The 25,385-nt window shown below is 38.6% G+C and overlaps 1 protein-coding gene across 2 annotated transcripts in view; it reads right to left on the reverse strand.

The window, feature by feature from the left end:
• The window catches only part of znf654 (zinc finger protein 654), a 95,173-nt gene extending 72,788 nt beyond the window's left edge, over positions 1-22,385 (reverse strand). For both annotated transcript variants that reach the window (XR_005632652.1, XM_039744978.1), the window contains exon 1: positions 22,228-22,385. Coding sequence is in view for 1 of the 2 variants with exons in the window: in XM_039744978.1 (XP_039600912.1) it covers positions 22,228-22,353 (126 nt within the window). In the remaining variant the exon portion in view is untranslated. The remainder of the gene's footprint in view (positions 1-22,227) is intronic.
• Between the last annotated feature and the right edge of the window lie 3,000 nt (positions 22,386-25,385).

A 25,385-nucleotide genomic window follows, 5' to 3' on the forward strand; every position in this document is an offset into this window, starting at 1 on the left:
CTTCCTCTGCATAAGCACAGTCCTTAACCCGTGAATATTTAGTGGGAGTTTGCTATTGGATTGCCGCTGACGGACGGCCTTATATGGGCAGGCACTAAATTACAAACGCCAGCGGCAGCCTGTCTATGAACATAATTTAAAGTGTAGGTTTACATCGTGCTTTGTTTCCGAAGTAGCAGAACTCATCAATATGGTTGTATATGTCAGTCGCCGCTTCTTATTGTTTCGCTGCCTTCTCAATTATATAATGCATGTTTTCTTCAGCGCTTTTGGAGGTCTTCCTGATTTTCTATGTACTGCGTGATTACGTGGGAGGCGTGATGATGTCACACGAAACTCCGCCCCCACGGCGTTTAAGCTCATCTCCATTACAGTAAATGGAGAAAAACAGCTTCCAGTTATGACCATTACGCGTAGAATTTTGAAATGAAACCTGCCCAACTTTTGTAAGGAAGCTGTAAGGAATGAACCTGCCAAATTTCAGCCTTCCACCCACACGGGAAGTTGGAGAATTAGTGATGAGTCAGTGAGTGAGTGAGTGAGTGAATGAGGGCTTTGCCTTTTATTAGTATATATATATATATATATATATATATATATATATATATATATATATACATATACATATACATATACATATAATATATATATAGATATAGATATAGATATAGATATATATATTTACACACACACACACATAAACATACATATATATATGCTATTTCGTATCAGTGCAATACGCTGCTTGTTAAAACGGATAACTCCCGCTCTTACGTGCAAGTCTGTGTGGATATTATGAACTATCGTATTTGTTCAAGTTCTATTTAAATTTTAAATAGAAGGAATTTTTATTTAGTCGACAGAAATATCTTTGGTAGGAATGGTAAAACAGACAGGAATATTATTCCTGAATAAATCAACTCAAACCTTAAACAACTTATAATATTTTGCTCTCCATAAAAATATATCCTGTCTAAATTATACAAGTTAGAAATAAAGTAAACATTAAAAGAACAAACATTCAAATTTCTTTACTCTTATGTAATTTTATATAAAAATAAACTTAGATTTTAAATATCCCAAAAGATTTTGCTCTCCATAAAAATATATCCTGTCAAAATTATACAAATTCAAATATGAACATGCTGCATAACAAAACCTGGAAATATAAATAAAATGTGTTCCTTTCAGCAATAACAAATCAAATCATTCAGTTGTCTTTGCTCATATGTCATTTTAGAGCTGGACGCCTGGCATCTTTTTTGGCAACAAGTTCGTTTATGTTTGGTGTGAGGTTCTGTGTTGTGGAGATTCTCAGGATGGATTGCAGGTGCTCATCAGTGAGGCGACTCCTGTGTGCTGTTTTGTTAGTCTTTATCACTGAGAAGAGCTTCTCACACAGATATGTGCTACCAAACATGCACAAGGTTCGAGCCGCATGTAGACGGACTTTTTGTTCTTCAAAGTCACCAAAGCGCCGTGCAAACTCAGTGCAGCGCTCAGTTTATCAGCAAAGTGCGATTTGGGAACACCGTAGTGACGACTTGGTTTAACATTACTTGGCAACAGGGAAAAGGGGGCAAGGTGCACTGGTGCATTTGTGTCTCCCATAAAAGCAGCTTCACTTGAAATCACTTTGTGATTGTGCACGGGTAAAACGTCCGCTGAAGTGTCAGATTCTTATTTAATTATTCTGCTTTCTGTATCTTCTGCATTGCATTCAGGTTACCCTGATGTTTTGTCTCATAGTGCCGCCTTAGATTAAATTCTGTAATTACAGCCACATTAGCTCCACAAATGAGACACACGGGTTCAGTAAACATATACTCAGCCTCCCATCGGTTTTAAAGGCTCTATTTTCAGAATCAACTTTTCTCTCAGCATCGTGTGAGCTAGCTTCGCAATAACTTGCAGCATCATAAGCTAGACTTGATTAACGGTAAGTGTTCGCAAGGCAGCTGAAGCGCTGCATTATGGGATCTGTAGTTTATTGTGTTACCAGCGCTTCATATACCGGGCCATTAATAACAATAATACAGTATATAAAATGATCTCGGGCGGATATAATTACACGCCGGGCGGATGTGGCCCGTGGCCCTTGAGTTTGACACATATGGACTAAATAGAACTTGAAAAGATATATTTTTTCAAATGTGATCGCAATTCAGATAGAGTTGACGCACTACAGCCTGCATGCCTCAATAAGTCATCCTCCCTCGCTCTTACTTTTTACCGCTCATCTAATGAATACACTGAGTATGGCTTTACCAAAACAATCATTGATGGCTAATAAAGTATCCATTATTAGAGTATGTAGATCGGGATATATATATACATATATATATACCCGTATCGCAGCGAGAAGTAGTGTGTTAAAAAGCTAGAAAAGAAAAGGGAACATTTTAAAAATAACGTAACATGACTGTCAATATACAGTATTTGTTTTGTGAGTGTTACTGAGTGTTGCTGTCATCAAGGATTTGATTATCATTATTTCTTTCAATCAGGTTCGTATTTGTAGGATGTGTTGTGTTCAAGTTACATTCCGTGTTTGTCAATCGCTGTAAAGATGACAGGTTTCATTCATCGATTCGCTTCTTACTGCATCAATAAACAGCTCGCCTTCTTCTTTATCTGAGACCTGACACACTGCATGCACGGTTTTTTACACTGTCTTCCTTTAGCGGGACATTGACTTTTTCCACGTGTGCTTTGTTTCCGCAGTAGCTGGATTTATGAATATGCTTATCAGACGCTTCATATTTTTGCTGCCTTTTCAATTGTGTAATTCGGTTTTGTTCAGCCTTTGGAACTGTTGCTTTTATCTGTGCACTGCGCCAGTTCACGGAGCCGCGGTGTACATGCATCGAAGGTTCCCAGCTGTGCTGGTGCCATCTCGTGCTATGTCCATGGCTGTATTTAATGTTACCTTAGTCCTGGCACTTAAAACTTTCTCTCGCAGTTTCGCTGAGTTTGTGTCAAACACCACCCTGACCATCTCATCTTCCTCTCCATAAACACAGTCCTTCACCCGTGAATATTTAGTGGAGTTTGCTATTGGATTGCCGCTGACGGACGGCCTTATATGGGCAGGCACTAAATTACAAACGCCAGCGCAGCCTGTCTATGAACTTAATTTAAAGTGTAGGTTTACATCGTGCTTTGTTTTTCCGAAGTAGCAGAACTCATGAATATGGCAGTATATGTCACTCGCTCGCTTCTTATTGTTTCTCTGCCTTCTCAATTATATAATGCATGTTTTCTTCAGCGCTTTTTCGAGGTCTTCCTGGTTTTCTATGTACTGCGTGATTACGTGGGAGGCGTGATGATGTCATACGAAACTCCGCCCCCCACGGCGTTCAAGCTCATCTCCATTACAGTAAATGGAGAAAAACAGCTTCCAGTTATGACCATTACGCATAGAATTTCGATATAAAACCTGCCCAACTTTTGTAAGGAAGCTGTAAGGAATGAACCTGCCAAATTTCAGCCTTCCACCCACACGGGAAGTTGGAGAATTAGTGATGAGTCAGTGAGTGAGTCAGTGAGTAAGTGAGTGAGTGAGGGCTTTGCCTTTTATTAGTATAGATTAAGAAAGCACAGAAGGATGATTTTTACATTTACAAGACTGCTTTTGCTATAGATTTAAATGGTTAACTAACTTTTGTTGCTTTCATTATATTTTACCATTTACTGTCCAGTTTGCTCCCTTCATTGTATCTTAATAATGACAATTAAAAACAAGAAGAGCAGACACCCAGGCAGACAGCACTGAATCGTGAAAGGCTGCAACTATTTTAGCATCAGACCCACTAATTTGAAACAAACACTTAATAAAACCCACTGGTTATGAGGTTCAATTTTTGTGCTTCTTACACTATGTTATGAGTCTCTGAATATTGGCCTTGAATGGAAGTGGTTCCTGAATGGCAGCTCTGTCATAAATTGCATCTTAACAAAGCTCATGTTGTACAGTACACCCCTAAAATTCATGGGGTTATGTTCCTAGAGGACCCGTGAATTGTGAAAAACTGCAAATTTTGGATGTGGTTAAAAAAATGCAGATTTTCATAGTTTAAACCTTAAATATGCCCCCAAAACACTTTACATTCTTTATTTTTAGGTAATGTATTAAGCTGAGTTTGAAATTAAAGGTAAACCTGTATACTGTACTGCTATGTCTCCCACAGTGCTAGAATGTAAAATACCAATGTTACCGCTATATGTACTGTAATTCATGCAAGCGCATTTTCATTGCCAGAAGCCTTAGGCGGTGCAGCTTGTTTCGGCGGCATCTTGGGGCTTTAACCCTTAAACTGCCACATACTTGGGGGTTAATGCATCCCTGGATGCCAAATTGCTGCACTTTAAGTAAATGCCACAATTAAAGAAAAAGTGAAATTTTAATGGAACACATTTTTTTTCATGCAAAAAGCATCACAATTATTCCAACACTGATGATTTTACACACTGCTAATGAACTGTAAAAACTATTTTAAAAACTACTGGAACAATATGGCGCTCCCACAGGGCGACGTTGCAGAGCTCTCCGAGTCAAGTTATTTCTTTTTTCTTTTCTCCTTCTTACTTTTTTGTGTTGAGTTAAGACACACTCTGCAAACGTTCTTTATGATCGGGCAACATTATTATAACTGAGAGAGCGCAGCCACATCGGACTTTTCGACCTGATCTCGTGGGAATTACACCCTGAGCTACCACACTATGCTGACTCAATGCCCGATAGGAAGCTCTTCTGAGAACAGGCCGAAGCAGACGCATGACAGACGGGGAGGAGTTGACCGAAGGCTCCACCGCTTGGTTAGAAATGGAAGGCTAACCGTGTCGGTCATATTGTTTACAAACGTTCAGTCTCTGGAAAATAAAATGGACGAGCTCCACGCTCGGATTTCCACGCAGAGGGACATTCAGGATTGCTCCATATTGTGCTTATGCGAAACGACACCCAATGAGGCAATAACACCAGACGGCTACACGGTCTTCAGGGAGGACCGATGTGCTGCGGACAGCGGTAAGACTCACGGAGGAGGAATGGCCGTCCTCAAACAATCGTGGTGTATCGACTGCAAGACCATTTCTAAATCCTGTTCTGAAAATGTGGAATATCTGACTTTGAAGCTAAGGCCATTTTACCTGCCCAGAGAACTGCAATGCATTATTGTGATTGTCGTGTATATCCCCCCGTTGCGCTGAGGAGGAGGCTGCAGTGAAGGAGCTACATGATATGCTAAACGAGCATGATACCGCATATCCTGACGCCGCTGTTATTATTCTGGGAGATTTTAACCATTGCAATCTCCGGAAAAACATACCTAAACTGCATCAGTTTGTAACCTTTCCCACTAGGGGAGATAAAACACTTGGACCACTGCTATAGCAACATCAGAAATGCCTTTCCAGCTGAACCAAAACCTCACTTTGGAAAGTCTGATCACCTGGCGATCCGGCTCAATCCAGTTTATTTTTTATTTTATTTTTTTTTTTATTTTTCTTGTTTATTATACTTTATTAATCCTGAAGGAAATTACTTGGTTTTTCGCATACTCCTTAGGGTCAGAGAGCAGGGTCAGCCATTGTACAGCACCCCTGGAGCAATTGAAGGTTAAGGGCCTTGCTCAAGGGCCCAGCAGAGTAGGATCTCTTTTGGCAGTTATGGGGATTCGAACCGGCAACCTTCGGGATAGCAGCGCAGATCCTTAGCCTCAGAGCCACCACTCTGCCCCTTTTCTATTTTATTTTTTTTTATTTTTTTTAACAACAAAAGGCTCAAGACAAAGCCAGTCATAGTCAGGACCATTAACACCTGGACTGATGATGCAAAAGCTAGTCTGCAGGGCTGCTTAGAGGCCACAGACTGGAGCATTTTCAAAGAGGCCATTAACGATATCCATGAATACACAGAGATTGTGAGTGACTACACTAGTTGGTGCACGTCCAAATGTGCCCCTTCCAGGACTATGCGTATGTTCCCAAACCAAAAACCCTGGTTTAATGAGGACATAAAACAGAAATCCTTTGACCTCAACAGCCCCAGCTCCCTCAACAGAAGACCAATCAGAGCCACTGCAGGGACTGCTGGGAGTTGCAGTTTCAAATTCTAATGGCTACTTTCATCATCCCAAGCCGCAGTTTTCTCTACAGTTGCTTCCTGTTCTCTCTACAGTACAATATTGCCAAGAAAAAAGCCATAAAAATTGAGGATATTTGCAGTTTCCGCTAACAATTATTAGTTAGGTTCTAAGGAAAAATCCGTGAATGACTGAGGCCGCAAGCTGAACCGCGACCTCGCGGGGGTCTACTGTATATTTTTTGAGGAGACTGAGTCATGGAATGGCCGATTTAGTTCTCTACTAATCTTTGGTACTGTAATTATATAGCTTTTAACAAATATTCTGTGAAGTGTCCAAATATCGCAGTCAGTGAGCTTTGACTTGCAGCATTTGTTTCTACTTGCTAATATACAACTTCCATGTTCAGTATTTCCAGTGACTATTTTTGGTACTATTTGGCCTCTGAGAGTTGTTTCATGTTGCTTTGAAAATTCACACATGAAAGTACTCCGCTTCAGGCCTCTTTTATAGCTGATGCAATAATTCTAATATAATTTCACCTTTGCAGTTGCATTTGTAATTGTGATTTAGTAACTTCAAATTTGAATGCCTTTCATCAGTTTAAAATTGATGTTTAAATTGTTATGTTCACTCCCTGTATATGTAGCCTAAACAAAAATGTTTAGCTGCAAATACTATGCCAAAGTCAATCACTGGACTTTTTTTTTTTTTAACAATCCCAAAAATACACTTGTAGACTGAACTTTCTCCAGTCAAAGTCTGCATACTACTGTATTTGCTGGTTGGCACAATAATTTCAAAAAGAAAGGAGACCTTCTACTAGGAATGCATTGAGCAGAAGACTTTATGCCAATCAAAAGTAACTATGGAGTATCTTTTGATCTTCACCCACTACCAATACAGAAACATGGTCACCATTTGTGGCCGAAGGCATTACATTTGAAATTAAATTTTTGCAGAAAAATTACCAATATATGACCATCACGTCCCAGAAAAGTGTCTAACTATCCAGTTTTAAAGAGGCCAAATGTCCTATTGCAGAAAGGAAAGGGTATGTGTAGTAATGCTGTTTCATTGGTTTGCCAGACTCAAGCTACAATAACTTGGCTGCTGTCCCATAACAGCAGAGTCTTGCATTTGCATCATGTAGTGCATAAAATATACATATTCTTTCTGTGTTATTATGGGTTGTCCTATCTCACCTGAAAGCCATGAAATTTTAAGTTAGACAATTCATAGCCAATAAATTTTTCTGGGTGGCAGGTAGCTACAGGGCTTATAATTTAGGTAATATTTAAACCTATACAGTACTGCTGTATTTTGGCAGATGAAAATGCCAGAGAGAACTGACTGGCTGTAAGGAATCTAGATAAGAAGCTCTTTGAAATGCCGTTTATCTTATAACAGGAAAATTAGATATATGAAAGTTATTTTCCACTGTTTGCTGCAATAAATGATTTATAGTCTTAACAAAAACAGCACTGCACTTTCAGAAGTGAAACAGGGGCAAAATACATTTAGTGCATTGGAAAAATGTTCTTAAAAATCTGTTCTTACTACAATTGTATATCCAGGAACAGAGTAGTAAGGTAGTCTAAAATAATTATCCTAAAATGCATTTTGAAGGGAAATGCTTAACAGAAAGCTGTCCAATTTACTAATGACAATACAAGTAAATACACCCCATTCAAAATTATATAGACAAGTGAGGTCAGGGAGAATGCACTGGTACGGCATGTTGCCGCACCCACCATACAACGAAACAGCTGGGTATCCTGGTTGGCAACCCCGCAAGCAGATACACAGTCCAGTCCCACAGAAATGATCATCCATCTGCCACAGCTACGTATTATGGGGGTGTCCTCTTTACCTGGTCCAGCCACTTGGGTCCTCAACAATGAGGATATAAACATATAAGTAGAATTACTGCTTAATCTGTAAAATACAGCAATATGGCAAAGCAAGTCTAGACTTACACAATGCCAAAATTTGTGCAACATAAAACAAACTGGGCTGCCATAGTTATTCAATGTAACTGCCTAATTAACACAATCTAATTGTAATTTCTTAACCAACTAATCATTCCTGCATCATCACCATATTGCATGCCAGTGTGTTATGATACTCGGCACTATTGCACTCCAATCTCCCCCACAATATGTGACTCTTCAATTCCACCCCAGGGGGGGTTTAACGCTAACATTATTCAAAGTTATTGTCTGTTTTTACATGCATTTTTATTAATCTTTAATTTAATATTGTTTTTTGTATCAGTATACTGATGCTGGGTTATGTGAATTTCCCCTTGGGATTAATAAAGTATCTATCTACAATTTTTGAGTAAGCGAATTGTGGCAGCAGGTGCATCACATGGTCCACAGTAAAGTTACTCCAAATATCCAAAGGTCTCCTCTGTGCAGGAGTGTTTTCACTAGAAAAAAGTGATGAAATGATTGTTTGTTCATTATGTAAAACAAAGACATGTCCCACAACAGCACTATTCCCATGAACAAAAACCTGAAATGGAAACACTCTGGAACTATAATGCCAAAAAATACATCAGTATCATAACTAACCCACTTACACTAACCAATCTTCAAGATAGTGAGCAGCTTTAAGACAAAAGTTAGTCAGTCTGCTATATACAGTTCAACTGCCACTTGCTACCTTTATTATTTGTGTAGTAGAATATTTTTAAATAGTCTTAATAAATATGATCAATTAGTCTGATACAGTATATGCATTTAACTAACTTTATTTCAAGCAAAGCTACATAGTCAGCCTTTGCCAGATGCCAGTCCCAGCAACTTGTGACTCTGTCATCTTGTGTATCTGAAAGAAAATCAAACATCAGTAACAGAATCCTATATAAATATAGGTCAGAGTTAAGTAATTATCTTTAGCTATTTTCTTCAGTGATTAAATTTTAAACAAATTACATTAAATAAATTATCAGACTGACTTAAGATGTATTTTTAAATCTAAGGAAAAGGAAATTTTTAAGGTTATTTTCATGCTGAAAAGGTAAGAGACATTATTTTTCACCTGTACAGCCTTCATCAGGTGTGCAACTGAAAGGAAAAATCAGGTAACATATATAGGAGGGGAAGGTGGTATCAAAGCTAGGGCACATGAAGTGCCATTAGGGATGATAAAGGGAGATTAAAAAGATAGTAGGTCATCAAGACTTGGAGAAATATGTGATCCCAGAAAGAGAATGAGCTTAAGTTTTTCTTTGAAAAGAGTTTTTAAAGACCTGTTAGTGAACACAAACAGAATGATCAGTAAGGCTATGATCAAAGAATGAGAATTGTTCTGCTAGAACCAGCTATAGTCAGTTCCCAATGCAATTTGCCAGCACTCCAGAGCCGAGTATATTCAACGAAATACATTAATTGAACACCACAATCAGCTATAGTTGTTCCGAGTGCAATTTGCCAGCATGCCGGAGCTGATCACTCAGTGCCATATATTCATTGAGCAGCCAGGTCATGATCACTGCTGCCTCCTAGAGAATCAGCATCACTGTCCTTGGGATTTAGCTGCTACACTAGATTAGCCTGCAAGCATCAACGTTGCCACCAGTGTGCTTGTGTGCAGCCAGTTCAAGAGCTATTGGCTCAGTGATTTACTGAATTTCATCAAATGGGTCAGTTGCATCTTGTACATATAATAGATTGTTGCAGTAGTGTTTCTTTTTTTTTTTGTTTTTGTTTTTACAGTTCATTGGCAGTGTGTAAAATGATCAGTGTTGCAGTAATTGTGATGATCTTTGCATGAAAAAAAAGTGTTCCTTTAAAATTTCACTTTTTCTTGTTGAATTGTGACATTTCCTTAAAAGGTGCAGCAAAAAAGTATTTGATGTCCAGGGGTGCATTAACCCCCAAGTATGTGGCAGTTTAAGGGGTAATTTAACATCTCGAATGCGATATTTGAAACGGTCTGAAAGTTGTCTTTCTGTTTCACCTATAAAGATTGCTGGACACTTCCTACAAGAACTGTAGCAAATAAGATTTTCAGACTGTTTAATAATATTGAATTTTCCAGAGAGACTAGATATAATGAAGTGGCACAGCAGATACTGCTACAGCTCAAAATGCCTGGTGGGTAATGTGGGTCTCCTCTGTGAAGTGAGCTTCAGACGAGAAGTTTGTGCAGGACAGGTGGTCATTGGAAGTAGATCAAGAAAGGGCTAGTAAAAAAAAAACCTCCTATGAAAGGATCAGTCTACAAAATGGGGATATTTTGTTTAATGACATGTGGGAGAGACCGTGTTTTTGGGTTGAATGGGAGGACCAGTGAGATGCAAGTTTCACTATTGGGGTTGCTGTTAGAGTGGAGGTTACAATGTCTAGCCTTGGCTTTTTAAACCCAATGCAGCTGTCATTTGCATGAGAGTACTGAACAGCATTCTGTCCACAGATAAGCAACTGTTAAGAAGTTGGATTTTTTTGAAGGAAAAAAAAAAAACACACACACACACACTTTCAATTTTAATTCTTACTGTATCGACTGCACAAATGCACAGCTCAGTGAAATCCTGGTCCTCACATAAATAAAAACTGTTAAAATCAATACTTCCGAATTGAAATGTTTCTCTTTCAGTTGTTTCTATTAAGTTAACATGGAAGACTCTGTCCTGCCCTAAACTTCTCTCATTCTCCCACAAAGGAGCACTATGAAAGGGAAATATGCGGAGTTATATGAAATACCGCCAATATTGTGCAACCACTAATTCAAAATCTGGAGTAGAGATTGATTGACTGATTTGTGTATTTATTTTACCAGAACTGTTTTGACTAAAATCTTTTAGACATAATACAGAACCTGTGGTTACTACAACAGTGAATAATACCAGATTTAGAATGGTTTAATGATGCACGTTACACTGATATGGCAACCTGGTTACTTAGATATCTAGTAAGCTGGCTTTCCAGAAGTAAACACTGCCAAGAAAAGAAAGAACTTAGAAACAAAATAATTTAAGTGTGCATTGTCAATCATGCTTTTCTCCAAATTTTATATATAACATGCAGCAAGAAATTATTTAACAGTAAGAAATCAAATATCGCAAACAGCTCCATAAAGAAACAATATATAGAAGTTGCATAAATATATAAATGTTTATATGTGATGAATGAAATAAGCCACTTTTATTGGCAGATGAGAAGAGAACTGTACAGAATTTTTTTTATTCTTTATTTTGCTTTATACAATTTCTCATATTAGAAACTTGTTAGTTTTTGCATACCCCTTGGGGTCAGAGCGCAAGGTCAGCCATTGTACAGTGCCCCTGGAGCAACTGAAGGTTAAGGGCCTTGCTCAAGGGCCCAGCAGAGTAGGATCTCTTTTGTCAGTGACGGGGATTCGAACCAGCAACCTTCAGGATACCAGCGCAGATCCTTAGCCTCAGAGCTATCACTCCGTCCTAAATTTATTTAATTATTTAATTACAAATTACAAATACATCAGACAATAGACAAATACATCCTCAGATGTCTCTGCAGGAATACTCTGCAAAACTCTGAAGGCTTTCCTAAGGGTTATTTCATATCTTTCCCACAAAAACAAATTGGAAATCAAGAAGGTATCAGAGCTAACCAATAAAATTACCAGAATAGATCAAGAATATGGCAGGTGTTCAAATTAGGCACTTCATAGGAAAGACAGGCTCTGCATACAGAACTCAACCTCCTGAAAACTAATGAAACATAACTCATTTTTAAATCAAGATAGTATTATGAACACGGAGAGAAAGCTAGTAAGATCTTAGCTCAACAAATCTACAACCAGGAAGTTTGCAATGCAATCCCAGTAACTACCAACACAGACGGAGATAAAATCATTGATCTTAAAAATATAATACACACATTTAGAGACTACTATAAGTCTGAATATTCTACTCAGTTTAAAGACAAGACACAACCTAATGCATTTTTGGATGCATTACAGATACCATAACTAGATACTCTCAATGCAGAGGAATTGGATAAACTTCTGACACTATCAGAATTACTAGACACTAATAACTCACTTCAGAGTGGGAAAGCAGCAGGCCCTGATGGTTACCCTGCCGATTTGTATAAAGAACTCTCAATTAAGTTAGCTCCCCTTTAATTAGCAACATTTACAGAAGCTAGAGACAACATTCTACCTCAAACTTTTCACCAAGCATTAATTAACATCTTTCCTTAGCAACATAAGGACTTATTACAATGTGCATCATACAGACCAATCTCACTTCTGAATAATGATGTCAAGATACTCTCCAAAGTCCTAGCTAAAAGGATTGAGAAAATGTTTCATAATGGACAACAGAATAAGCTGATAAGACCAGTTTTAAAATATTTAGACCCTTTTCTGGTTCTTTTATATTTTTTATTAAATACTTCACAAATTCTACATTTGTCTTGGAAAATATGTTATCCTCTAAATTTGTTTTAGATATTTCTGTCTTTCGAAACTATTATCGCTGATAACTCATCACGTTGGTTTATTATATATGCGTGCGTGATCTTTCTGATTCATATAGAAATCCAAGAAAACTTCTTTGTCTGTGTTTTGCAGATAGATTTCGTGTAAAGTGCAATACTTTTGGACTTATGGATTTGTATCCATTATTGGTTGTATAATTTCTAATACATCTGATCGTTTAACTCTTTCAATTCTATGTTGCATCGCTTCTCCGTGATCATAAATATACGACTGCCTGCAATTGTGGTTTCTTCGAAATTAAAGTTGTTGTTACTTTAGTTGTTGCTGGACCACAGACTCTCATAGCGTATGGTCCATTCTTGTGTAAATCTACGTTTTGCACACTGAATGATGTAAATGCAAAAAGATTATTGTAGACGCGTATATTTTGCCTGTAGTGTTTGTGGATTTCACTTTCCCCAAACAACAAATCTTTTAATTCTCTTGGAGACGCCTCTTCACGGTGTATAAACACAACTTTTCCCTGATGGCAACACAAATTAGAAGATCTACAAGTCTCTGACTTGAACTTCAAAGCCTTACAATATTTACATATTAGACATACTTCTGACATATCACCAATGTCCATATATTTGATCTCTATTTGCCTTTCTGTTATTCCCCAACCCCCGAGTAATAATTTGTCTTTGTTTGCGCAAATGCGATCTTTACTTTCTTTGTTTTGACACGGTCTTTTTTTCTGTTTTCATATTCTGTATCATGCTCTGCATGTGCTTCGTGCCTACGTTTTTTTTTTGTGTCTTTAGAATTCCACTGTTTTCATTATCTCTCACCTGCTCCGCATGTGTTTGGACCCCTTGTTCTTTAACCTCTTTATGACGCTTTACTTTTTTTTGTACTCTTTGTCTTCTATTTCTGACCTCTCTTTGTGCTGCTTTTTTTCAATGACATCTGGTCCTTGGTGATTATTTTCCCTTTTTTCGAGAAATAATTTCCGTTTGTTTGTGTCACTGCAATGTTTACTTTCTTTTTGATACTTTAAAATTTTTCTGCTTTCATATGCCTTACGTTTCTCTGCATTTGTATCGCGCCTTTTTTTTTTTTTTGAGCCTTTTGAATTCCACTGCTTTCATAATCTCTAACCTGCTCTGCATGTGTACCGCGCCAGCGTTTTTGAACGTCTTTATGAAGTTCTACTTTGTCTTTTACTTCTAAGCCCGATTGGACATGCTTTTTTCCCCAATTCCACTTGTTCCAGGCTGATTATTACTTTCCTTATTGTCTGCATTTGCACCTAGATTATTCTTTTTTGCATTTTTTTTTCTCCAATGATTTTAGTTCTCTTTTCTCCACGCTGCTCTTTCTTCTTCATTTAGTCGTCGACATTTCATTTATAAAGTATTGTCCTTATACGCTTTATATGCGCTGAGAGCCCTGAATCTGTGTGCTCAAAGCACACGACTGATGGTTTCTCGCTTTGTGGTCTTATTTGATATTGCTTGTAAGTAGGGCGAGTCTTGCAAGAATCTCATGATCTACATCCCCACGAGACGTTCCTGGGTCAATCTCTTGGCACAAAGTCTCATGTTTATGGTCCCCGTGAGATGTTATGTGGCCATTCTCTTTCGCCTCGCAGGTCTTTTAAGTGTCATCCGTGACCTTAATGTGAAGATCACGTACCATCTCCTAGTCATTCCCTCCCACAGGATTTTTTTTTTATTTATAATAGAGAGAAGTTACAATTATTTAAAACTACATGAAATACTTTAAGGACAATCTTTCAAATTTGCCTTCATTTTTATGAATGAAAATCCCAGTTTATTGAGGATTTACTTTACGGATGCAGACTTAACAGCAAACAGTACTGGGGAAAAAATAACACTCATTATGTTAAATCACCCAATTCTAGTTGAGCATTACCTTATTCTTCATTAGTTCATCTTGGTGAGGGTTATACCGACAACATATCAAAGAAAACAGAAGGGACAATCTACTCCTAAAAATTGGTTTATCAGGCAAGCAGAGAACTTTAAAGTCATCATGTCCTAGGTGTATGCCTGGAACTTCAGACAATGCATCAGGCATCGTACATATCATATGCATAGTAGGGAACGTTCTTGCTAAATACAAAAAAAAAAAATCACCTGAACTACTTGTTATAGATGCAGAGAAGCAGCTATTGCACTTTGGTGTTCTCTGGTATTGCTGAGCTCTTTCTTTCATCATTGAGATTCAACCTAGTAACCACTATCTGGTTGTTTTTATTTCATCTCAATCTTGCAAGTCACTACAAGGAAAGTGATATAGACCCACTCTATATCATATCAGGGGATTTTTTCCCCTCTAACCGGGACAGAGTAACCCACTCTTTTCTGTTACAGGACTATGACCACTTATTTGAAGTTACACAATTATCAACCTAAACAAGCAACATTCATCAGACAACAGCTTCACTATATGCCAGATTATCATCACATGAAAAGAGACAGACAGAACTGTCAGATCCCCAAACTGAACTTAATACTATAACAATGATAATAACAAACAGGAAAGGAGACACGATGAACCTTTGGTGTATTATGTTCTTTTCAAATGAATTTGACTTAACAATAAGCCTGTTAACACAAATATCTCTGTTAATACAAAAGCAGAATGACAAACAGAAGGAGTCCCATACTCTTGCCACAAAATGCACCCTGACTCACCTCTTTGACTTAAATGGGGAAGCTGACCGACTTATGACTCCAACGGGAGTCCATTATAAGGCCAGGATGGAAAAATACATTTTTTACATTAATGCATTCATCTTGCTATCTTTTTTCAAAGTGGCTTAATCAAATACAGTGGTGTGAAAAACTATTGGCCCCCTTCCTGATTTCTTATTCTTTTGCATGTTTGTCACACAAAATGTTTCTGATCATCAAACACATGTAACCATTAGTCAAATATAACACAAGTAAACACAAAATGCAGTTTTTAAATGATGGTTTTTATTATTTATGGAGAAAAAAAATCCAAACCTACATGGCCCTGTGAGAAAAAGTAATTGCCCCCTTGTTAAAAAAATAACCTAACTGTGGTGTATCACACCTGAGATCAATTTCTGTAGCCACCCCCAGGCCTGATAACTGCCACACCTGTTTCAATCAAGAAATCACTTAAATAGGAGCTGCCTGACACAGAAGTAGACCAAAGGCACCTCAAAAGCTAGACATCATGCCAAGATCCAAAGAAATTCAGGAACAAATGAGAACAGAAGTAATTGAGATCTATCAGTCTGGTAAAGGTTATAAAGCCATTTCTAAAGCTTTGGGACTCCAGCGAACCACAGTGAGAGCCATTATCCACAAATGGCAAAAACATGGAACAGTGGTGAACCTTCCCAGGAGTGGCCGGCCGACCAAAATTACCCCAAGAGCGCAGAGACGACTCATCCGAGAGGTCACAAAAGACCCCAGGACAACGTCTAAAGAACTGCAGGCCTCACTTGCCTCAATTAAGGTCAGTGTTCACGACTCCACCATAAGAAAGAGACTGGGCAAAAACGGCCTGCATGGCAGATTTCCAAGACGCAAACCACTGTTAAGCAAAAAGAACATTAGGGCTCGTCTCAATTTTGCTAAGAAATATCTCAATGATTGCCAAGACTTTTGGGAAAATACCTTGTGGACTGATGAGACAAAAGTTGAACTTTTTGGAAGGCAGATGTCCCGTTACATCTGGCGTAAAAGGAACACAGCATTTCAGAAAAAGATCATCATACCAACAGTAAAATATGGTGGTGGTGGTAGTGTGATGGTCTGGGGTTGTTTTGCTGCTTCAGGACCTGGAAGGCTTGCTGTGATAGATGGAACCATGAATTCTACTGTCTACCAAAAAATCCTGAAGGAGAATGTCCGGCCATCTGTTCGTCAACTCAAGCTGAAGCGATCTTGGGTGCTGCAACAGGACAATGACCCAAAACATACCAGCAAATCCACCTCTGAATGGCTGAAGAAAAACAAAATGAAGACTTTGGAGTGGCCTAGTCAAACTCCCGACCTGAATCCAATTGAGATGCTATAGCATGACCTTAAAAAGGCGGTTCATGCTAGAAAACCCTCAAATAAAGCTGAATTACAACAATTCTGAAAAGATGAGTGGGCCAAAATTCCTCCAGAGCACTGTAAAAGACTCATTCCTCCTGGGCGTCCCGGTTGGGCTCTAGCCCCAGCCGGGGACGACAACTGGAACATGCAGCAAATGTCAGCTGAGTAAATAATTAAAACAAATTTCTGCAAACGCTTGATTGCAGTTATTGCTGCTAAGGGTGGCCCAACCAGTTATTAGGTTCAGGGGGCAATTACTTTTTCACACAGGACCATGTAGGTTTGGATTTTTTTTTCTCCCATTTTTGTGTTTACTTGTGTTATATTTGACTAATGGTTAAATGTGTTTGATGATCAGAAACATTTTGTGTGACAAACATGCAAAAGAATAAGAAATCAGGAAGGGGGCAAATAGTTTTTCACACCACACCACTGTATTTGATTAAGCCACTTTGAAAAAAGATAGCAAGATGAATGCATTAATGTAAAAAATGTATTTTTCCATCCTGGCCTTATACTGGACTCTAGTGGAGTCATAAGTCGGTCAGCTTCCCCATTTAAGTCAAAGAGGTGAGCCAAGGTGCATTTTGTGGCAAGAGTATGGGACTCCTTCAGTTTGTCATTCTGCTTTTGTATTAACAGAGATATTTGTGTTAACAGGCTTATTGTTAGTTTTTCACACCACTGTACATGAACAAAGAGTATCAAAGACAATCCTGATAGCATGGAGCACACATATACAACATGCCTATCCCAGAAACAGAAATTTAATCTGTGTTTGCCCAATTCAGGTTTACTTGACAAAACTTAACAGAAGCTACCTAATTAGAAGCAACACGTCAATGTTGTGCAACTGTGAACTTACATGTAAATTTCCCTTCAGTGATACCGTAGGAAATCACTCAACAATAGATTTTACAATACAGTACAAGTTATTGTATTGCACAATAATATTCAATCATGTACATTAACAAATATATTACGTACACAAATAATTATAGAGTAAAATAAAGAGGTAAAACAACTTAAAATATTTTAAAACTAAACACAATAGATTAAATGAAGTAAACCAGTTCACAGACATAATAAAGATTAGTACAGAGTGGCCTAATGTCTCCGCACATGTTGATCTTTAAAGGTCTATTGTGTTTATGTGCGACTGACTGAGTGCTCAATTCTTTCACTTTATCATCTAACACTTTTTCTTTCTGATGAACAGCATTCCTTATGCCATTGTCTTGCTGTGTTATGAATCTCCATCAAATGAGCACGAAAGCATTTGTTTGGATTTGAGAAGATAATGTTGTACACTTCAGAATTCATCCTGCCGTTTGTCGTCACTTATATCACCAATAAAGGACCAGTGTGCCAGTTCCAGAAACTGCCATGCATAGCCAAGCCATGACACTGCCCCTTCCATGCTTCACAGAAGAAATGGTGTGTAGCCCCCTTCTTTCCAAACACATGTAAACTTGCTCCAGGAACCTTCTGGATAATCTTTCTACTTCTTTTGTGAATTCCATTCTGACCTTCCTGGTGTTTGCGTTGATTTGCATCTAACAGTATAGATTCTGTTTTACTTCTTCAGTAAAAGGGGAATACTGACACTTTCACCCTTGCACCTTGTAGACCTGCATCATTTTTTTTAATGTTATTCTACCGTTTCATTTAAGAGCTGTAACAATACTGCTGTCATCGGCCACTGTTGTCTTTCTGGAATGGCCTATTTACAAATTGCTTACATCTACAGTGGTCTTTATCTTTTTCAAAATATCCAAACAGTTGACTAAAGAATGTCTGTTCACCAATAGTTCTAATCTGTGTTTTCTTTAATCTTATTGTCAAACTTCTGTACATTGAATTCTCTAGTTTTTATCTCTCGTACTTCTGATGTCAACACTAGACCCTAAATGCAACCCTACACACTCAAAGCTCTTATAAATTGATAATATAATATGGGAAATTACATCCCTCACATCTTCTATAACTCTGTGATGGGCCAGTACAATTTTCTGTTCTATGATGTGGTTTGCTGGTAAGATAACTACAAGAGGCGCCCACCAAATCAACAAGCTAATTAAACGGGCAAGCTCAATTATAGGACACACTCTTGACCCACTGGAGGTAGTGCCAAAGAAAATACTTAAAACAAAACAGAGTGCCATTATGAACAATGCTGCACATCTTCTCTCTGACACAGAAACAGAGTACTGTCAGCCAACAAATTACTCAGCACAATTGTGTCAGGAAACACAACTGGGGCTCCTTTATACCAATGGCAGTACGAATGCATAATACCTTACTATGACTGTGTAGTCAGATTTTTTCTCTCTTTTTAATTTTCTTCTTAGTTAGACCATATTGTATGTGTATTTATTTATTTACTTACCTAGCCATCTATTTATGTATTTCTTTATTTAAAGAGCTTTAATAAAAAGCCAAATTTCCCCCTGAAGACAAATAAATGTATATCTCTCTATCCATCTAGCTATCTATCTATCTATCTAAGAACACCAGAGCAATTAGAATAACCTGTCATTCATTAGTCCTAATAATTTTCCTCAGGTGGAACTGGAACACTATCCATGTCCAATGTCATTATTTTACAATATTGCATATGCTATATGCAAAACACTACGCAAAAAAAGCTGACATTTGGTACATTACTCGCATATTCATCTTTTCACCTGGAACATGTTTTATGTCTCAATATTTTGGATTCTCACTGTACGCTTTTTGCTGTTCTTAGCTTGTGGAGTTTAAATACTGAACTGCCTGGATCAAATCTATTCTTTAAAATAGCAGTATAATTAATATTCCAAGATACCACTTTCCACTGCAAATGCTATAAAAAGCTTTTTTGTCAGAAACACTTGAGGGGACATTCATACTGTAATTCTGTTATTCCTATGGTGGGAAAAATGTGAAAAAATGAACATTAAAAAACGTGCAATAAAGTTGTTGGGTAGCTGTACCTGAAAAATCAGAGCCAACTGTTTGTTTACAACCACAATAGTACTTATTGGCCTAAAAGAAAATGAAAACCCTGTTCACCAATAAAGACAGCTAAATGTATTAGTGCATCCTAATACTGTTGGCTGTTTGTTAGGTCTAACATGGTTGCTCTAGGCAAGCAAGTAGGAACCAAATGACATTATCTTACCTGTACTCCTAATGTTCTTATGAATATGTACACTCTGTGGACGCTGGCCCGGAGACACACATAGACGGACATCATATTTCACCCAGCACACGTTTATTTACAAGTCAATTTACAGTTTTCGTGCACTCACAAACCCCAGTTCCTCCAGCACCAATTCCCCCAATGTCCAGGCCACACAGTTCCACTGCCTTTCTCCTGGCCGCCTCTAGTCCTCCCTCCAGCTCCGTCCTCTTCCACCCGACTTCTGCCGATGACTGGAGGGCGGCCCCTTAAATGGGAACCCGGATGGGCTCCAGCTGCTTCCCGGCATTCCTCCGTAGCCACGCCCCAGTGTGGCAGAAGTGCCGGCTGCGCACCCAGAAGCCGTCTGGGTGTCCCCTGTCGTCTTCCCCCCCAGCACTTCCTGGTGTGGCGGAAGTACTGGGCTTCCGGGATATTCAGGCACTGGGGCGCCGCCTGGCGGTGGCCACGGGCCCCTACAAGGCTGGGCTTCCAAGCCCTTCACCCAAGGCCCCCAACATAACCAGGGCGGATGCCCCCTCGTGGTCTGGAGGAGGCACAAGCTAGAGCCCAGCCGGGGACCACAACTGGAACATGTAGCAAATGTCAGCTGAGTAAATAATTAAAACAAATTTCTGCAGATTTCAGAACATTGGATCTAAGAGTGATCCAACAGGCAACATGTTGCACATATTGTTTCTGCATCTAATAAATTGGTAAACTGCTTACTAACAAATAGGAAGGACTTCATACTTATTAAATGGGCTGCTTAGATTAAAAATGGACTTGCCAGTGTTACTGCTTTTTAAAGAAAATAAAAGGAAGGATGCGTTTTACATGCACAGAATCTGGATATTTGTCTGGATTCTAAGCTTTAAGGTCAAAAATACTGAATGTCTTCAGTTGATGAGATAAAATGTTAAATGTCTTGCTGTTTCTGGGCATTTGAATGTATGCATCATCTGTGCAAAATGAGGTACTTTGGGAACTGAAACAAGCCTTTAGCATGAAAACTGACATCTTGAAAACAATCCTCTCAACCATATCTCTCTCTGAAGAGTTCACACTCTCTCCCACAGGTTGTTAAACAAAATTTCCCCCTTTATGCAGACTGATCCTTCCACATGAGCCTTTTTTTTCCTAACCCTTACCTTGCTCTCCCCATCTGTCAACCACCTAAACGTCTCACAGCTCACATAACAGAGGAGAACCACATTACTCAGTAGGCACTTTGGGCTGTAACAGGAGCTGATGTGTCACTTCTGAATATGTCACCAACAACAGCATTGTATCTGGTCTAAAAACTGTAGTTATTGCATTTCCTGTTGAAAGCATCCAGCCATCTGTACAAGTGGAACAGGTAGACGGCTTGTATCACAAAGCATGTTTGACCCATTAAAATTAAAAACTTAAAAATGCCTATACAGTAAAACACTACACATGCCTTGGTCATAGCCACAATGATCTGTGTTCTTTCACAGATGTTTACAGACTTTCAACCAAAAAAAAAAAAAACTTATTCTCAGCCTAGGTTTACATATTTTCCAGGTATTTAATGATCGACTAACTTTGCAATCTCTCCCTTCATCATCTCTTATAGCAAGCAGCCTTTTCACTATTACTTTCACCTTTTCTCATTTCACCTACCCTGGCTTTGGGCCCTCCTTCCACTTCTACATGTTACCTGCTAGATCATTTTCAGCTGCACATCTGATAAAGGCTTTGGTGCCGAAACCTGGTGTATTTCACCTTCTTGCTTTTCAATGTGGAAATAACCTTTAATCTTTTTTTTTTTCCTTTTGTCGATGTGAGCTGACGCAGCCCTACACTAACTCACTAAGTACACTAACAAAGTTAAAGGTATGTAACTTACTATATCAATTGGTTGTGAAAAAGTAAACAAAACGGTACACTAATACGGAGATTAAATCTAACATGAAACTGAAGTAATTATGTGCATACAGGCCTAAATTCCCTAGCTCTACTATCGGTAAATGTTAACACTCAAAAAGAGATTTTTTGATACTGATAATCGATTCAGCATATAAACTCCTCGACCCCAATGTGCCATCCCGAACGACAAAACGGCGAAAGACAAAGAAAATCTATCGGAGCCTGGGTTTGCATAGGCATTCAAAAACATTCTGAGGCTAGGTTTTCAAATGGATCCAACATTAATTACAGACGACTCCCCTGCCCATGTCAGATCCATATAATAATTATGGATTGAAAAGAACACTTTGTGTTAATTAAAAAAATAAAAAAAGTTTCTCTTTTCGCTTGCTGCACAACAACAAAGATGAAAAAAAAACAAAGTGTTCTAGAATGAGGCAGTCTTAAACTACAAAGGGAATCCCAAGAAAGTAAACATTAGCAGTACTGCCGGCCCGGGGGGAGGGGGCAGGGGCATTTTAACTACCCAACCGACTCAGCCAAGCGCGGCAACACTCACCTGACAGAACCTGGAACAATATTCGACAGCCCGTAGTTCCACGTCTAACCTAACCGCAACCTCCAATGAACTCTCCAGCTCCTCTCTCAATCTCTCTGATTCCTGATCACTCTCCTCTTCCGCCATGCTGCTAGTCCCAGCCTGCGCGTACAACAACCATGGACAGTCCCAACAGCAAAGCGCTTCCTGCACCGCCCACTTTCTTTGTTATAATTAGCTGGAAGAGACGTCAATTATTCAGATTCAGGTTTTCAATTGGGTATACTCAAAGTCAATGTCACAACACTTAAGAATCCTCCTCCACCAGGTCTGCTGAGCAGGAATGTGATAGGCTGTTACCAGACGTCAGTCATTTGAGCGACTCATCTCCGCTCGAAGACCTCCGCCCCACCCTCGTTAGTATTGAAAATCTCCAATTGGTGGAAAGCAGACGTCAATCAAACTAGACTGTTCAATTGGTGTTTATAAATCCTACTTCCCGGATGATTTGTTAGAATGAGTCGATAATTGATGGTAAAGTTCTAATCGAATGAATGTAATAGGTGCACTGTTTTGTGGACGTCAAAAATGCGATAAAGGAATATTTGTAAGTTTAGTGGAAACCCCATCTAGGCTACTGTCTCCAAAAGAAGCTGTAATGAAACCGGAGTATCTGCACTTGTCGACATTGTGATGACTGACCTTCGAGACTTCAGAACGGCTGTTTTGAAAGGCAAAGGCACTGTTTTTTTCTGCTATTATTGTACCTGAGATCGTTTTTCCGATATGAACGACAAAGCGATTTGACTGCCACGATATACCAAAGAATGCATCGCCAAGTGTTGTGCGAGTCCTCTATCTTTGAATCACATATAACAGTAAGACTGAGGTAGATACGTACAATTAAAACCGATTCTGGTGTTTCACTCACTGTTGTCTAACATATTGGAAAGGATTTCTTTGATCATACATGTGACTGCAACAATACATGGGGCACGATGTATGTTTGTACATACGATGCACGTACAAGCAACAGTTTATAAGCCCACTGAGCCACAGCAGCATTCAGATTATTAATCGTGCAATGGCAGGACGTAAAATCACTGTAAATTCAAGTCAAGAGCAGGGAATCAAGGATCGAATTGTCTGTTTTTTTTTGATAAATGGCGATTATTAATCCATTTGCCACCTCTCTTGATAATAGGACATGAGAGACCAAGGTGTCTGATTGCTTTTTTCCTGGTCAGCACGCCCCCTCACAGATGACTGACTGACCTGCCCCGTTTTTGAACTCATCATATGCAGAAGTAAGCATTATCAAACCTGTTTAGTAAAATTCATTGTAATGAGAAGTCAGAGCCTATCCTTGCAGCCTTAGGCAGAACTCTAGGCCATCACAGGGCCCAATCAGCCACATTCATATTCAATGGAAAATTTCCAGTTTGGAAGAAAGCTTGCATGCAGACTACACAAGCAGGCATGAGTTTCAAATCCAGGATGCCAGATCTGTGAGGCAACAATACTAATTAATCTGTAATCTGTCATCATACCACCTAGTTATACAGATCACTTTATGAAATAGATACACAAAACTTGCACTATACAGACAGTGTCAAAATGGACATTTATTACAGAAAATTATTAATTTAACTGAATGTTAACTTATAAGCTAATACCTTATCAGCATCTCCTGGGAAGTAATGTTGAGAAATGACTCCTTTGCTATTAAGTAATTAGAACTCCGTTATCTTGGCTGAGAGGAATCTTATGAATCATACAGCTTCCACAAGCAAGGAGTATACTTACATGCATTCTCTTGTGATGAACAGAGAAAACCCAGAAAATAAAATAATAAATGATAGTGTGCAAGGGGGCCATTCAGTTAACAAAAGTTTTTTTTTATAACACTAGGGGGCTTAGCCCTTGCTCGCTTCGCTCGCCAACCCCTGTGTTTGGTTAATTGTATATACAATTTTTTTTTCTTTGGAATTGTTTCAATTTCATTATTTGCATTTTTACTTTAAAGCTTCATCAAAAACAATATTTTTTGGAGACACATTGTGACAACGCAACGTATAACTGCCCATGAGGGAATATTGTTTCTGTTTCTCTAATAAATAATCTGACTTTTTGTAATGTTTGTCCATGTGATTTATTGATTGTCATAGCAAAAGCTATTCTCACGATAAACTGTAAATATTTTAATACGAATGGCATATCACAATCTCCTTTGGTGTGTAATGTTATTCCCGGAATATATACATTACCTTTCTTTTTGCCTGTTAAAATTTGCATCACTTCGTGATCATCAATATACACCTGACCGAATTGTGTATTCTTTAAAATTCAACTTGTTGTTGCTTTAACTGTTCCATTACCACAGATTCTCATAGCGTATGATCCATTATTGTGTAAATCCAGGTTTTGTACATTGAATGATGCTAATGCGAAAAGACTTTGTTGTCTACTCTTTGCTTTTCATTTCTGACCTTGATTTGTCCTGCTGTTTTTTCAATTACACCTGGTCCTGATGATTCATTTCCTTTTGTTTGCAGTAATGCGATCTTTTCTATCTTTTTTTTTTATACTGTAGCAACTGACATGATAAAGTGTCACAAAAGTTTTACTTGAACAATCGACAACTTCCTAACCCCAAACACAACTTTCTAGCACCCTCTCCAACCCCTCCTCCCCTGGGTCTCATCCCCCCTTAATGCATCAATCAATACCCTGCTATCAGTCTTCCGTGCTGTACTCCTCCCTCCCTCAATCGGACCGAACAGTCACTTAAAACCAAAAAGACCTCAACCTGGATGGGACACTACAATACTTTAGAATTTTACTGCTTTCATATTCTGTACCTTTCTCTGCATGTGTATCGTGCCATTGTTTGTTTGAGCCTTTTGATTCCCACTGCTTTCATAATCTCTTATCTGCTTTTTTTCTCTCCAACACCTTTGGGTCTCTATTCTCTGTATTGTCCTTATACGCTTTATATGTGCTGAGAGCACAGGATGTGTGTGTGCTACGTGCTTTTACACGACTGAGTGTTTTTTGATGGGTGTACTCTTATATGATATCTTTTGTAAGTAGGGCAAGTCTTGCAAGAATCTCATGTTCCATGTCCCCGTGAGATGACCCTGGGACGATCTCTTGGCACCAAGTCTCATGTTTACGGT

The sequence above is a fragment of the Polypterus senegalus genome, chromosome 2 (assembly GCF_016835505.1).
Source record: "Polypterus senegalus isolate Bchr_013 chromosome 2, ASM1683550v1, whole genome shotgun sequence".
Taxonomy (NCBI): Eukaryota; Metazoa; Chordata; class Cladistia; order Polypteriformes; family Polypteridae; genus Polypterus; species Polypterus senegalus.